Genomic DNA, 15,845 nt, shown 5'->3' on the forward strand with positions numbered 1-15,845 from the left:
TACAACAATGTCGATATTCCATATTATGTACATCCCTAGAAAATAATTTAATCATATAGTTACACACTTTCTACAAATACGAGAAACAATATAGTTCTAGTCCACGGGTGAACATGTGCATGTTTGCGTTTCTGTGTGTACTGGTGTGTGTGTGTGTGTGTGTGTGTGTGTGTGTGTGTGTGTGTATGAATGTATAATAGAACAGTGGTTGAGGGGGTAGGGTAATGTTTTCGGATTGGCTAACAGTCGCAGGGGTGGGATTAGTGAGCGGAGTGGGCGTGGTCACAGGGAGGAAGTGGTGGAGTCGACGATCTCTCTCCCATTACACACCGTTGGAACGTAGTGGGCACTGACAGAGGCTAAAGAGAGAGATAGAGAGAGACAGAAGGAGGGAGGAAGAGAGAGGAGAATTAGATAGGAAGTCAAAATTCCAATATAAACTATATATATTGTACAGAGTTTATATTTTTAAAAGGGCCACGTTTGACAAAAACGTGGAAAAACAACCATATATGTATTTTTCTCTATCAGAATTAGGCTGAACCTCTGAAACTGAAAATGTAAAAACATTTTCATTATTATTTAGACTTTTTGTTATTTTGTTATTGCAATATGCAAATGAGCGTAGCTCACTGTGAGAGGCATATGTGGTGTCAAAGCGTGAGGTGAGGTGCGTAGTGAGGTGCATAGTGAGGTGAGTAGTGAGGTGTAATGAGGTGCGTAGTGAGGTGTGTAGTGAGGCGGAGTGAGGTGTAATGAGGTGCGTAGTGAGGTGTGTAGTGAGGCGGAGTGAGGTGTATAGTGAGGCGTGTAGTGAGACATAGTGAGATGCGTAGCAAGGTGTAGTGAGGTGCGTAGTGAGTAGGGTGACCACCTGTCCCGCTGCAACAAAACAATGTCCCGCATTTCAAAGATTATGGTAAAAACAATAATAATTATGTTTTAAATATATTTAAATAAAAAAATCGGGCGATAGCCTTTACGCCTCAGCCCCTACCCCGGCCCTTTATAAAGAACGTCTTCAACTCCAATCTAAATTCAATTTACTGACCACAAATAAAACGCAGAAGCAGCTATTCTTGACCAAACAGCGGTTCTTTGAATTTGGTGACAAGGCGGGGAGACTGCTTGCTCACCAAGCACGTGCCACATCCCTATCCAGACTGATCCCCAAGATCCGATCCACGACTGGTGATGTTATTTTAGACCCTGTAGAGATTAATAAAACGTTCCTTGCCTTTTATTCAGAACTGTATACCTCACAGGGCGGTTAGGTGGCCGAGCGGAGATTGCGTTCGTCACCAGCCCCGGAGCTGTGAGCTGGATTCGCCTGTTCGAATCCAGCTCACAGCTCCGGGGTTGTCACCAGCTTGGCTGGCCGTCTGCACTAATACAATTGGCTGTATTAGAGGGTGGGAGAAGCTGGCGGGGTGGGTCCGGGTCGTTGTAAACAGCGACTCCTACAGTTCGGTCGGGGCGCCTGCTAAGCGCGGATAGGACTCGAGGGGGATAGTGTGGTCCTCCCACACGCTACGCCCTCTCGATGAGAATCCGCGCTGCCAGGTGAAAAGAAGCGGTGATTGGCTGGACGTGTGTCGGAGGAAGCACGTGGTAGCCTCCACTCTCCCAGATGATCTGACTGTGGGGGGTAAGTGCGCAGCGACCAGGAAGGGACTGGGAATTGGCATACGACTAACATTGGGATGGGAGAAAATCGGAGGAAAATGGAGGGGGAAAAAGAACTGTATACCTCACAGTGTTCTTCAGACATATGGGAAGGGGACAACCCTCTAGAGGAGATTGCCTTCCCCAATATTGATCAAGACCTAGCTAAGGCACTGGGCGGTCCGATTAAGATTACAGAAGTACTGGAAGCAATTACGTCTCTACAGAATGGTAAAACACCGGGCCCAGATGGGTTCACCATGGAATTTTCTAAGTCATTCTCTACATCTATCGCTCCAATTCTCCAGGAAATGTATAACGAGTCCTTTTCGAAGGGTCGCATGCCCCCAACTATGTCTGAGGCCTCGATCTCTCTCCTGCTCAAGAAAGACAAGGACCCTCTTCTATGTGGCAGCTATAGACCCATTTCACTTTTAAATGTAGACTTAAAAATTCTATCCAAAATCCTAACCAAACGTTTACAACAGGTATTACCAAGTTTAATCTCAATTGACCAAACAGGATTCATGCTGGGTAGACACTCCTTTCATAACACTAGAAGGCTTCTTAATATACTCAATTCCCCTAAATCTATGTCACCAGAAGTAATTGTCTCCCTGGATGCAGAGAAGGCCTTTGACAGAGTGGAGTGGGGCTACCTTTTCTTTATACTGCTGAAATTCGGTTTTAGCCCTGACTTTATTGCCTGGATTAAGTTACTCTACACTCACCCAGTCACCTCAGTCCATACAAACGGACTTCAGTCAGCCCCATTTCCCCTTCATCGAGGCACCAGACAGGGCTGCCCCCTTTCCCCCCTTCTGTTCGCCCTAGCCATCGAACCACTGGCCATCTGGTTAAGACAGGAAGAGAGGTTTGAAGGCATCACACGGGTCGGAAAAGTTCATAAACTGTCCCTATATGCAGACAACCTCCTGCTGTATATATCTAACCCGAACGCCTCTCTCCCTATAATTCTTAATATATTGGACAAGTTCAGGTTCTACTCGGGCTATAAGCTAAACCTTCATAAAAGCGAACTCTTTCCAATCAACTCCTCAGCCAAAAAAATACCCCGGACTTTCTTCCCCTTTAAGTATACAACAGATGGATTCAGATATCTAGGGGTTAACATCACCAACTCAATCCAAACAATGTTCTCGAAAAACTTCTCACCTCTTCTTGAAAAGTGCAAACTAGACTTTAACAGGTGGACATGTCTTCCACTGTCTCTAGTGGGTAGAGTCAATTTAATTAAAATGGTAGTGCTACCAAAGTTTTTATATCTCTTCACCCATATCCCAGTCCTCATTAAGAAGTCGTTCTTTAAAACACTTGACCGATTAATAAGCTCCTTCCTCTGGGGCAATAAGATCCCACGGATGAGGAGATCAATACTACAACTCCCCAAAGAGCTAGGGGGACTGGCACTGCCTAACTTCCAGCACTACTACTGGGCGTGTAACATACACAAACTTTTATATTGGATGAGGGGCACGACACACAACTTAGGCCCGGTGTGGGTCGACATGGAACTCTCTTCCTCTAGATACTCTCTTCGCTCTCTGCTGTGCTCCCAACTCCCTATGTCGGTTACTGGACTCTCTGCAAACCCAATGGTGGTCGACTCCACAAAAATTTGGATTCAAATCAGGAAAAGCCTCGGCCTCCATAGGGCCTCTGACCTCTCCCCCACTTTTAACAATCATTTATTCCTGCCCTCTTGCACTGATTCTTCCTTTCAAGTCTGGTTTGACAAAGGGATAACCACTTTTAATGATCTCTATGACCAAGGGACTTTCATGTCTTTTCCAGACCTCGTAAAGAAATTCGACCTTCCCAAATCCCACCTGTTTCGTTTCTTCCAAATTAGGCACTTCACACAGAACCAGAACCCCAAATTCCCTAGTCGGCCCCCTGAAACCCTTATAGATTCACTAATGGTTCTTAACCCGGAAAAAAAACGGCTAATCTCCAACATCTACAACCTGATTAGCTCCGCTACGGATACCCCAGGAACCGGCCCTAAGAACTCGTGGGAGCGGGAGCTGGGAATTGAACTGTCTGATGAGTATTGGAGTTGGGCATTGGACTCTGTCCACTCATCTTCCATCTGTGCGAGACACGGCCTCATACAGTGCAAGGTTATACACAAAGTCCACTACACAAACTCGAGACTCTCTCGAATGTATCCCAACATCTCTGACGCATGTAATAGATGCAAACAATCCCCTGCCGATCACACCCACATGTTCTGGTCCTGCCCCAGCCTTGCCACATTCTGGTCTGAAATTTTTGAAACTATCGGCACAGCCTACAACCTTACTATCACCCCTGATCCTCTTGTGGCCTTGTTCGGTGTTCCTCTGCAACCTCTACCCTCCAAAATGTCACATTCTGTTCTTGCCTTCTCCACTTTATTGGCCAGGCGACATATTCTTTTTAAGTGGAAACATACTCAACCTCCATCTCACAATAGGTGGGTTAAGGAACTACTATTATCTATTAATCTTGAAAAGCTCAGATTCTCCCTCAAAGGCCCTACTGGCTCCCTGAATACCTTTGAGAAGACTTGGAGACCCCTTTTAAAGCACATAGAATCCTTGACATCCCTGCCTGGTTGTGACGACTGAGTCCCCCCCCCCCCCCTCTGTTTTTTTTCCCTATTTTTATTTTATTTCTCAAAATGTTTTGTCTTTTCATCTCAGTTATATTAGTATCATAGTTTTTTTTTTTTTTACTTTTATTTTTCTGTCACATATTTTAATTTTAATTTTGTATTTTCGTGTATTATATGTATGTTTGTTGTCGCTCTTCGTGGGGGTGGGGTGGGGTTAGGGGATAGGAAAGGGAAATGGGGGAAAAAAAAATGGAAGATGTATAATACATATAACTGTCTGCATAATTTTGAAAACTCTTCCAATAAAGAAAGTTATTAAAAAAAATAAAAATCGGGCGACGTCTGTGTCAAAAACCAATGCGCAGCCGAGCCGAGCAGCCCGAGCTGTCAGTGTGGCGTGCAGGTGCGTGATAACGCGTGTTTTATGTAGACAGTGGCTATCAGTGAAGTGGAGAAGAAAGACCGCCGAATACGATAAAAGTTTAGCTAAACAAAATGAGAAAAAAATACTTTGCTCATACAACAGAGACTGGGAGAAGAAATATACATGGCTGAGATCTGTTTCAGACGATCCCCAGAAGGGCGAGTGCAGGATTTGCCACCGGAGTAGGTCGGTGGACTGGGACCTGATTTCAATGTTTACTAAGAGAAGTGAGACTTGTTGGGCTTGGCTCATTTTCTGTGAAGAGCATATAAAAGAACACGTTTTCATTGGGTGCACAGTTTGCACTATACACTGGACCCGAACGTGTGGAAATTGTAGGTGAAAACAAGTAAACATGGTAAATATGAAGCAAAAAGGTTCACTGTGTACCTTCACTGTCTGCCCCCACCTTGTTTCATTCATACTGTTTTACATTTTTTATCACACAAAACAAATTTCATTTCAAACCTTTATTTATACTCGTGAAAGCACTGAGGTTTCCCTCATTTACAGTGATGACGAGTTAAATAGCATTTGTATTTATAAATGTGATCTAGCAGAGATAAATGGCTAATATTAACCATTGTGGTGGACACTAGATGGAGGTGTCTCACTTCAGAATGGACACTGATTGAGTGACAGGAGGGAGTTGACTTAAGGGTGTGGCTGTACCTTGGTTCTGTTGGATTTTATTGGAAGTAAAGTTCAGAGACTCGATACTCCGTCTGCTCGTCTCATTGATTCACTTCCACAGTGGTGACCCTAAATGTGTGAAATATGAGCAATAACGAGAATCCACCGGCTGTGGTTCCCGCAGTGTATGCCGCTACAGTCAAGTTGCCAGAGTTTTGGCAGCATGACCCGGCCCCGTGGTTTCAGCACATCGAGGCACAATTTCACCTCCGCGGAATAACGTCGGATGAGACGAAATATTATTATGTTGTCGCGGCATTGGATTCCTCCACTACGCGCCGGGTGATGGGATTCCTGAGAGAGCCCCCAGCAGCCGGCAAATACAACGCGCTCAGAGAACAGCTGTTGCGGCTTTTCCAGCTGTCAGATGCAGAGCGCGCGGAGCGCCTATTGTCCCTCAACGGATTGGGGGACAGTAAACCAACAGAACTGATGGAGAACATGCTAGCACTGCTCGGTTCAGGTGATGCTACATTTATTTTTGTGCAGCTGTTCCTGCGTCAACTCCCGACTCCGGTGCGCACGGCTCTGGCCAGCTCGCCTCTCGTGCGCACCAAGGATTACCGGGGATTGGCAGAGGAGGCGGACAGAATTCTACTGGCCTCCCGTCAGTACTGTGTGGCTGCTGTGTCTGATCGGGTGGCTGATCGCAGGGATCAGACACAGAGGGATGATAGAGGGCTTTGTTATTATCATCGCCGTTTTGGCAACAAAGCGAAGAGCTGTGTTCCACCATGCACTTTTGGTAACCAGGGAAACGCGAGAGCCGGCGCTCGTTAGCGGCTATGAGCGCTGGCGTCAATGTCAACGAGCTGTTGTTTATCGAGGACACGTTGTCTGGAAGGCGTCTGTTGGTGGATTCGGGCGCCCAGAGGACCATCCTGCCTGCGTCGGCCATGGACGCCTTGGGAAACGGACATGGACCACCCCTGGACGCGGCTAATGGGACTTCCATCCGTACGTTTGGTACCAGGTATGTGACAATGTGTTTACATGGACAGCAGTTTAGCTGGGATTTTATTATTGCTTCAGTGTCTGTGCCTATACTGGGCGCGGATTTTTTGTGTGCTCACAGACTGTTAGTGGACGTTGCAAACCGTAGGCTGATTGGCTCTGTGTCCTTTGACACATACCCCTGCACACTGGGGGGGCCGGGGCCGCCTGCCCTGGCCAATATGCTCGCCACAAGCGATATGTACCAGCGCCTCCTCGCTGAGTTTCCTGCTCTGACTGTCCCCACTTTCTCTGCCTCTGTCGCCAAGCATGGGGTGGAACATTACATCCCAACGGTGGGCCCGCCAGTTTATGCACGGGCACGCCGCCTGGATGCTGCTAAACTGGCAATAGCCAGGGAGGAGTTTGCCACAATGGAACGGCTCGGCATTGTGCACCGGTCCAACAGTCCTTGGGCCTCCCCACTACACATGGTCCCCAAGGCGGACGGGAAGTGCGGTCCGTGTGGTGATTTCCGTCGCCTAAATAACATCACCACTCATGACCGGTACCCAGTGCCACATATCCAGGATTTCTCTGCCCACCTGGCGGGCGCCACCATTTTTTCTAAAATAGATTTGGTGCGTGGCTACCACCAGGTGCCGGTCCATCCGCTCGACGTGCCCAAGACTGCCATTATCACCCCGTTTGGACTGTTTGAATTCCTGCGCATGCCATTCGGCCTTAAAGGGGCAGCGCAAACATTCCAGCGGCTGATGGACTCTGTGCTGCGAGGCCTGTCATTTTTGTTTATTTATCTGGATGACATCCTGGTAGCCAGTGCATCGGTGGAGGAGCATCGGGGACATCTCCGTCAACTGTTCGAGCGGCTCAACGAGCATGGGCTGATCGTGAACCCGGCCAAATGTCAGTTTGGCCTGCCGGCCATGGATTTCCTGGGCCACCATGTCTCTTCCCAGGGGGCTGTTCCTCTACCCGCCAAGGTGGAGGCAATTGCTGCTTTCCCCCGCCCCCTCACCATCAAACCTCTCCAGGAGTTCCTGGGGATGGTTAATTTTTACAATAGGTTTATAGCCCATGCGGCTCACCTGATGAGACCTCTGTACGAGGCGCTGAAGGGGAAGAGAGCCAATGATGACGTGGGCTGGTCCCCGGAGCGGGTCCAGGCATTCGAGGGCTCTAAGGCTGCCCTTGCCAACGCCGCCATGCTGGCACACCCATCTCCTGCTGCTCCTATAGCCCTCACCACCGATGCCTCCGATTATGCAGTAGGTGCGGTGTGTGAGCAGTGGGTGGCTGGCGCCTGGCAGCCTCTGTCCTTCTTCAGTAGGAAGCTGCGCGACAACGAGAGGAAGTATAGTACATTCGACAGGGAGCTCCTGGCCCTCTTCCTCGCCATACATCACTGGAGAGCCGAGAGTTCACAGTTTTTGTTGACCACAAGCCCCTAATGTTTGCCATGGCCAAGACCACAGAGCCATGGTCCGGGCGGCAGCAGCGCCAACTTTCCGTCATATCGGAGTTCACTACCGACATCCAGCATGTAGCCGGTAAAGACAACCAGGTGGCAGACTGCCTCTCCCAGGCGCGCGTCAGCCCTGTGCACCTGGGCATCGACTATGCTGCCATGGCTGCTGACCAGCTCACCGACTCAGACCTTCAGGCGTTCAGGACGGCTGTGACAGGACTTCGACTTGAGGATGTGGTGTTTCACGACAGCGGCGCCACGCTCCTCTGTGACGTCTCCACTGGCCAGCCCCGCCCCATGGTTCCAACTGACTGGCGCCACCGGGTATTTGACACCATTCATGCCCTTTCACACCCTGGGGTAAAGGCGTCGGTCAAGTTGGTAGGGGCCAAGTTCGTCTGGCCGGGCCTTAGGAAGGACATCAAAGTATGGGCGGCCTCCTGTGTGGCGTGCCAGCGTGCCAAGGTACATCGTCACACTAAGGCCCCCCTGGAGCCGTTTCTCATTCCAGAGAGGCGGTTTGACCATGTCCACGTGGACCTAGTGGGCCCACTTCCCCCGTCTCAGGGTTTCACACACCTCCTCACTATGGTGGACAGGACCACCAGGTGGCCGGAGGTTGTTCCCCTGTCATCAACAACGGCTGCGGAGGTGGCTCGGGCGTTTATTTTCGGCTGGGTCACTCAGTTTGGCATGCCATTGGACCTGACTTCGGACAGGGGATCCCAGTTCACTTCTGAGCTGTGGAGCACCGTGGCTGAGAGACTTGGGGTGAAACTCCATCGTACCACAGCATACAACCCAAAGGCCAACGGCATGTGTGAGCGTTTTCACAGATCCATGAAGGCCGCTCTCCGGGCCACGCTCACAGACAGCAACTGGGTCGACCGTCTTCCGTGGGTCATGTTGGGCCTGCGTACTGCCCCTAAGGAGGACCTGCAGGCCTCTTCAGCCGAATTGGTTTTTGGTCAACCGCTGAGGGTCCCAGGGGAGTTCCTTCCTGGTTCCTCTGCCCCTTGGTCCACTACAGCTCACCGATCTGCCTTCCAGGACGCAGCGAGGGTGTTTGCCCCAGTTCCCACACATCACTGCCTTCCCCAGTCCTACATTCCTAAGGACCTGATGACTGCAGGGTATGTGTTCATCCGTCATGATGCCCACCGTTCTCCACTGCAGGCTCCCTATGACGGGCCCTTCCGCATCCTCGAGCCGGGCCCCAAGTACTTTGTGGTGGACATGGGGGGGAATAAGGAGCAGATCTCAGTCGATCGTCTTAAGCCTGCTCATGTGGTCCCAAACGGGCCAGTGGAGCTGGCTCAGCCCCGGCGCCGTGGCCGGCCACCCAAGTCTTCCCCTGTCCCATGCCCTCCGGCCGTTGTTATCCCTACCTTTCCACCGACAAAGTCTCGGCGGCGGCGGGGATGGCCCCCTGCCCCTACCCTTACCCTTTCCCCTTCCACGTTCCCTGTGACTGTTAAATACAGTCGTTATGGCCGTGTGGTCAGACCTCCTAAAAGAGACTGAAGACACTGGGTGCACTGTTTTTGGGGGTTTATTGTGTTCAGTTCCGTTTATTTGGTGTTGCACTGAATGTCAATGTCAATTCTGAATGTTCGGGGGGGGCCTGTGTGGTGGACACTAGATGGAGGTGTCTCACTTCAGAATGGACACTGATTGAGTGACAGGAGGGAGTTGACTTAAGGGTGTGGCTGTACCTTGGTTCTGTTGGATTTGTTTGGAAGTAAAGTTCAGAGACTCGATACTCCGTCTGCTCGTCTCATTGATTCACTTCCACACCATACTGTTTATGCTGTCTATATTGGTTGTAATTGAGATAACAGTTAACATATGTGAAGTATTTTTACATAAAAGGTTATGGCTTTATTGTTTTAAAATCCGAATAATGTTGTGGGTTCACCAGACACACACATATTGGGTGAGTAACCAAAACGCGTACACCACACAAGTATGAATATTACTTGTATGACATGTATCAGCATGTACACATCAAATTAAAACAAATAAAGAACTGGCTATTCATCTAATAATCATATGGATTATTGAATTATTAACACTTCACTGCTAATAATGCTCAGGAAAAGATGGCTGAAAAAACTTAGCTCCTGCTCTTTCTATTAATGCATTGATTTTATCAGCTTTGTTAAAGTTAGAGGTTATATATGATTGCAAGTAACTGAGTAAGCGTCTAACTATGTATAACTGTTTCCACTGGAGGGCGCTATAGGCGGAGCTGTTAATGCTGCCGCCAGGTAGAGGGTATATAAGGAGATGCCGACTCCCCCTCTGTCTCTTCCACCATATGAACATATTATTGTCGCCCCATAGCAGACTCTGTCAACAGGTTATGGGCCCAGATCACGCAGGGACGAAATAATAAAGGGTAGCAAGTTTAGCTGACGTATAGGCTAGGTTAGCACCGGTAGCACCGCGTGGCTAGACGCTAGGCCAACAAGAGCTAAAGCTACGCCTACCATCAACAAGAGGATGGCGACAAAAGGAAAGAGCAAATGGCCCTCGTTCAACGGAAGAGCCGAGGACTATGATCTCTGGGAAGAGCGCATGTTATGCTGCATGCACGGTGTGGGACTGAAGACGACGATCTTGACGGCCCCCACGGGACCACTAACGGCGGAAGCGCAAGCCCTGGACGACAAGCATAATGCAGATGCATACTGTGAGTTAGCACCACTGCTCGACGACACAAGCTTGGGGCTGATATTCCGCGACACTAAGGACAAAGGCAGAGAAAGCCTGGAAGTGTTGAGAGAACATTATATCGGACAAGGAAGACCCAGAGTCATGCCCCTCTACATAACACTAACAGCACTGAAGAAGGGGCACACCGAGACTGTGACCGAATACGTCATCAGAACTGAGCAGATCATTACGGCGCTGAAGAGTGCAGGAGAAGCACCAAGCAATAGACTAATGATGGCGATGGTGATGAGAGGACTACCGGAGCTGTACAAACCGTTCACACTCCTGGTAACACACGGTTCAGCGGACATGATGCTGGGAAAGTTCAAGGCCAAGTTGCAAAATTTCTAGGCCTCAGAAGATATCCACCCAGCCGCCGCGGAGGCGGGAGAGAGGGTGCTGAAGGCCCGAGCGACGCTGAGGGAGAAGACCAGGCCCACGACGGAGCTGGCGTGTTGGCGATGCGGAGAAAAAGGCCATCGGAAAGGTAACTGCATAAAGACTGTTTGGTGTAGCTTCTGCAAATCCACGGGGCACACAGACAGAATGTGCATGAAGAAACGCGACCAGAACGTGCGGTATGCGCATGGACAAGATGGCGGCAGTGGACAAGATGGCGGTGACGGTGGACGTGAGACGAATCGAGACGACGCCCGGAGAGTAGCGGGACAAGAAGACTTCATCTTCGGGGCGCAGACAGCGTACGTCACCCGGCCAACGCAGCTCCAGCAGGCCCAAAGGAAGGGACTGATCGTGGACACAGGTGCGTTGTCCCACGTCATCAATGACAGGAGTCGGTTCAAGAACTTTGACAACACTTTCCACCCGGAGAGACACAGCATGGAGCTGGCAGACGGGAAGCGCACCTACGGGTTGGCACAAGAGAGAGGAGACGCACAGGTATGCCTCATAGACAGTGAGGGGCGCCGGTGACATTAAAGAACGCTCTCTACGTACCCTCGTTCCCACAAGAACTATTCTCTGTAATAGCTGCTACTGCGAACGGTGCCAAAGTGTTCTTCAATGAAGGTAAACATTTTCTTGTAGAGCCTGACGCTACGCGATTTAACATAAAGGTGTACAAGAGAATGTATTATCTACAAACAGAGTGTAATGACAACGACAAGTGTAATAATAATGATATGTGTAATGTGACTGTCAGTCACGATATTCAGACATGGCATGAGATTATGGGTCATTGTAATTATGAGGATTTACTGAAACTGCAAGCAGTGACAGAAGGCATGCACATTGAAGGTGAAAAGCGTAGACCTGACAGAGAATGTGTAGTGTGCATAAAGGGGAAGTTTACTCAATCGAGAAACAGAAATCCCACAGAAAAAGTAAAGGTACCACTTGCGCTAGTTAACACAGATCTAGCCGGTCCAGTAGGCAACGAGTCCATAGGAGGCTTTAGATATGTACAGTCTTTTACAGATGTGTGTAGAGGGGCAGTGTTTGTTTACTTTCTCAAAGCAAAGAGTGACACACTCCAGGCCACGGAGAAATTCCTGGCAGACGTAGCCCCTTATGGTAACATAAGATGCTTGAGGTCCGACAACGGAACCGAGTTCACAAATAGAGAGTTCCAATCACTGTTGAGAAGGAACAAGATAAGACACGAGATGTCATGTCCATACTCCCCACACCAGAACGGAGTGGCAGAGAGGGAATGGCGCACTCTTTTCGAAATGGCTAGGTGTAAGCTAGTAGATAGTAACTTACCTAAGAGTCTATGGCATTATGCGGTGCAAGAAGCTGCTTACACCAGAAACAGGTGCTTTAATAAGCACACGGGCACCACCCCGTATACAGCACTGACAGGAAAGAAGTGTAATCTAGCTAGAATGCACCAATTTGGATCAGTGTGTTATGCTTACTTGCAGGACAGAGGAAAGCTCGAGTCCAGATGTGAAAAAGGACTCTTTGTAGGGCACGACAAAGGAAGCCCCGCTTTCCTAGTTTATTATCCCAGTAAAGGGAGAGTGCAGAAACACAGGCTAGTCAAATTTGTCACAAAGACAACATGTGAGAACGAGACACAGACAGAGGAGCCAGAGCTGGACTCCAGAGTAAGGTGTGAAGAACAGAGACACCTCAGCCTAGTGTACTTAGCACGGTCGTGCAGACAGACAGTCAGCAACCCCCAGAGGACGATGACGAGGAGCACCCGAGGGTGACGTCATGTGCCCGAAGCAGTGGGAGGTATCCCTCAAGGGAACACAAACCCCCAAAGTATCTGACAGACTATGCCCGGAGAGAAAGTGACAAGGATGACAGTACACTTACCAGCATTGATTACTGCTACAGAGTAGTCAGTGGAGTACCTCAGACCTTTAAAGAGGCCATAGTGTCCCCTGAATCAAGTAAATGGGAGAGAGCAATGGATGAGGAGATGAGGTCCCTAGAGGACAACCACACCTTTACTCTAACCAAGTTACCAGAGGGCAGACAGACAGTGGGAGGGAAATGGGTGTACTCAATCAAGGAGGGTATTGAAGGCCACGACAAGTACAAAGCCAGGTTCGTAACTAAAGGTTACAGTCAGAGGGAGGGGATAGACTACGGTGAGACCTTCTCCCCCACAGCCAATCTGACCAGTGTAAGGGTAGTGATGCAGAAAGCGGCTGAGGACAATTTGATTTTGCACCAGATGGATGTGAAGACAGCTTACCTGCACGCACCCATAGATAGGGAGATATACATGGAACAACCTGAAGGTTACGCGAAGAAAGGAGAGAAAAATCCATTTACGGCCTGAAACAGTCTGGGCGAAATTGGAACGAGATGCTTCGTACATGTCTCATTGAAGATCACTTCCTACAGAACCCAGTAGACCCCTGTGTTTACTCAAGGGAGTCAAAAGAGTCAGGAAAAGTGATAATTGTCATTTGGGTGGATGATTTGATCATCGCAGTGGACAACACTAGAAACCTAGAACAGGTGCTCTCCACCAGATTCAAAATGAAGGACCTTGGAAGGTTAAAACATTTTCTAGGCATGGACTTTGAACAGTCTGCCAATTGTGTAAAAATATCCCAGAAGAGATATGTGGAAAAGATCCTCAAACGTTTTGACATGCAAGAATGTAGAACAAGGGAAACACCATGTGATCAAAAACTAGACTACCAAGAGGATGCTCAGAGATTGACAGATGTAAAAATGTACAGAGAAGCTGTAGGTAGCCTCATTTATTTGACAACATGTACTCGCCCTGACCTATGTTTTGTAGTGAGTAAATTGTCACAGCATTTTGCTGACCCCACAGAGGAGCACTGGATTACAGCAAAACACGTTTTTCGTTATCTCAAAGGTACAGCAGATAAACAGCTTTGTTTCAGAAAGAGCAGCGAGGGCTTAGGGCTTAAAGCCTACAGTGATGCAGACTGGGCAGCAGACACCAGAGACAGAAGAAGTACCACAGGGTATTGTGTGAGTTTGAACACAAACAGCTCACCGGTTTCGTGGAAAACAAAGAAGCAGCCCACAGTGGCACTATCAACTTGTGAAGCCAAATATATGGCTCTAGCTATGACAATACAGGAATGTATTTATCTAGAACAACTGCTCGAAAGAATGGATACCTATGTATACAAGAAAACTGTTGTTTATGAAGACAACCAGGGAACCATTGCGATTGCTAGAAACCCTGTGTGCCGACAGAGATGTAAACATGTCGATATAAAATATAATTTCATCAGATCTGTCATCAGAGAAGAAAGAATGACACTGATTTATTGTCCAACAGACGACATGGTAGCAGACGCTATGACGAAACCTGCTTCCAAACTGAAATTGAGAAGATTTGCAGAGGTCATGTTTGGTGTGTAAATATTGACTGTTATGTAGTATTGACTGCCATATTCTTTTTGATGCTCTGAACTGTATTATTTTCTTTGTAAAATTGTTTTTGAAGAAGTTGTACAGTGTACTAGACCAGGGGTTCCCAAACTTTTCAGGCTGGGACCCAGAAAATAAGGCGTCAGAGAGCCGCGGCCCAATGCACATCGTCAGGCTTTTTTTTTTTTTTTTTTTTGGCAAGCGACCGATTTCTTAAGCCAAATATCACTTCAATCCTATTAAGTTAGTTCAAGTTAGTTATTCATTTATATGTGCTATTTATGAGAGGGCTAACTTGTTGCAAAATAATAATGATAATAATAATAGCCTCATTAAAATACTATTGTTGCTTCGGTTGTTTTCAGTGTTTTATGTGCATAATCTGTTATTTAGTTTGAAATGTTCGTTGAAATAAGTAGATTTTTCGTTTTTGTTTATTTATTAAGTTAATATAAAACCATATAGTCACATTTTAGAATACAATAGAATAGAATTTTAGAATACAACTAGAAACAATGTCCTGGCCTGCTTCTAAGCTCAGTGGCCTGACAAAAAAAATAATAATAAAAAATTGGATTTTTTATTTTTTTTAATCATCTCGCGGCCCTCCCGTGGCTGCTCGCGGCCCACCTTTGGGTTGCGACCCCGACTTTGGGAACCACTGTACTAGACAACCATAAGTGGGAGTGTTAAAGTTAGAGGTTATATATGATTGCAAGTAACTGAGTAACTTTAACTATGTATAACTGTTTCCACTGGAGGGCGCTATAGGCGGAGCTGTTAATGCTGCCACCAGGTAGAGGGTATATAAGGAGATGCCGACTCCCCCTCTGTCTCTTCCACCTTCGCTCTCATAAGAGAAGGATGTCTCATGTACTGCTGTGGACCAATGTGAAATAAACCACGCCGTTTATGGCTAAAGATAGAAACCATGCCTCATGAACATATTATTGTCGCCCCATAGCAGACTCTGTCAACAAGCTTGGATACCAAGATTGATGGTTACCTGCTTAATGATGAAAGTGTGATTAAATAAAGATGTTGGTGACATAGTGGTGGCTGAGAAGGTGAAGCATCTACAGTTTAATAAGATTAATAACAAAATGTGCTATATATAGTCTATCGTCTGCATCGAATATGAAATAAAGGCATTTAAATAATAATTTAAATTTTTTTTAATAAAAAAGAAAATAATCATATATCCCCCCCCCCCCCCCCCCCCCTCACGTGTCCCGCATTGTCCCCCAAAAGCAGTGCTGCTGTCCTGCGACTGAACAATGTTGACCTGGTCACCCTAGTAGCGAGGCATAGTGAGGTGAGGTGTGTAGCAAGGTGTAGTGAGATGCGTATTAAGGTATGTAGTGAGGTGCATAGTGAGAAGTGTAGTGAGGTGTAGTGAGGCGTAGTGAGAAGTGTAGTGAGGTGTAGTGAGGCGTAGTAAGGTGTGTAGTGAGGAGTAGTGA

The 15,845-nt window shown here is 47.8% G+C and overlaps 1 protein-coding gene across 1 annotated transcript in view; it reads right to left on the reverse strand.

The window, feature by feature from the left end:
• Positions 1–282: 282 nt before the first annotated feature.
• Positions 283–15,845, reverse strand: part of grm3 (glutamate receptor, metabotropic 3) — a gene marked incomplete at both ends in the record, with an annotated part of 157,364 nt that continues 141,801 nt past the window's right edge. The window contains one exon of the mRNA XM_084334567.1: positions 283–359. Within this exon, the coding sequence (XP_084190693.1) occupies positions 283–359 (77 nt within the window). The remainder of the gene's footprint in view (positions 360–15,845) is intronic.

The sequence above is a fragment of the Notolepis coatsorum genome (genome assembly GCF_963971535.1).
Source record: "Notolepis coatsorum genome assembly, chromosome: 18".
Taxonomy (NCBI): domain Eukaryota; kingdom Metazoa; phylum Chordata; class Actinopteri; order Aulopiformes; family Paralepididae; genus Notolepis; species Notolepis coatsorum.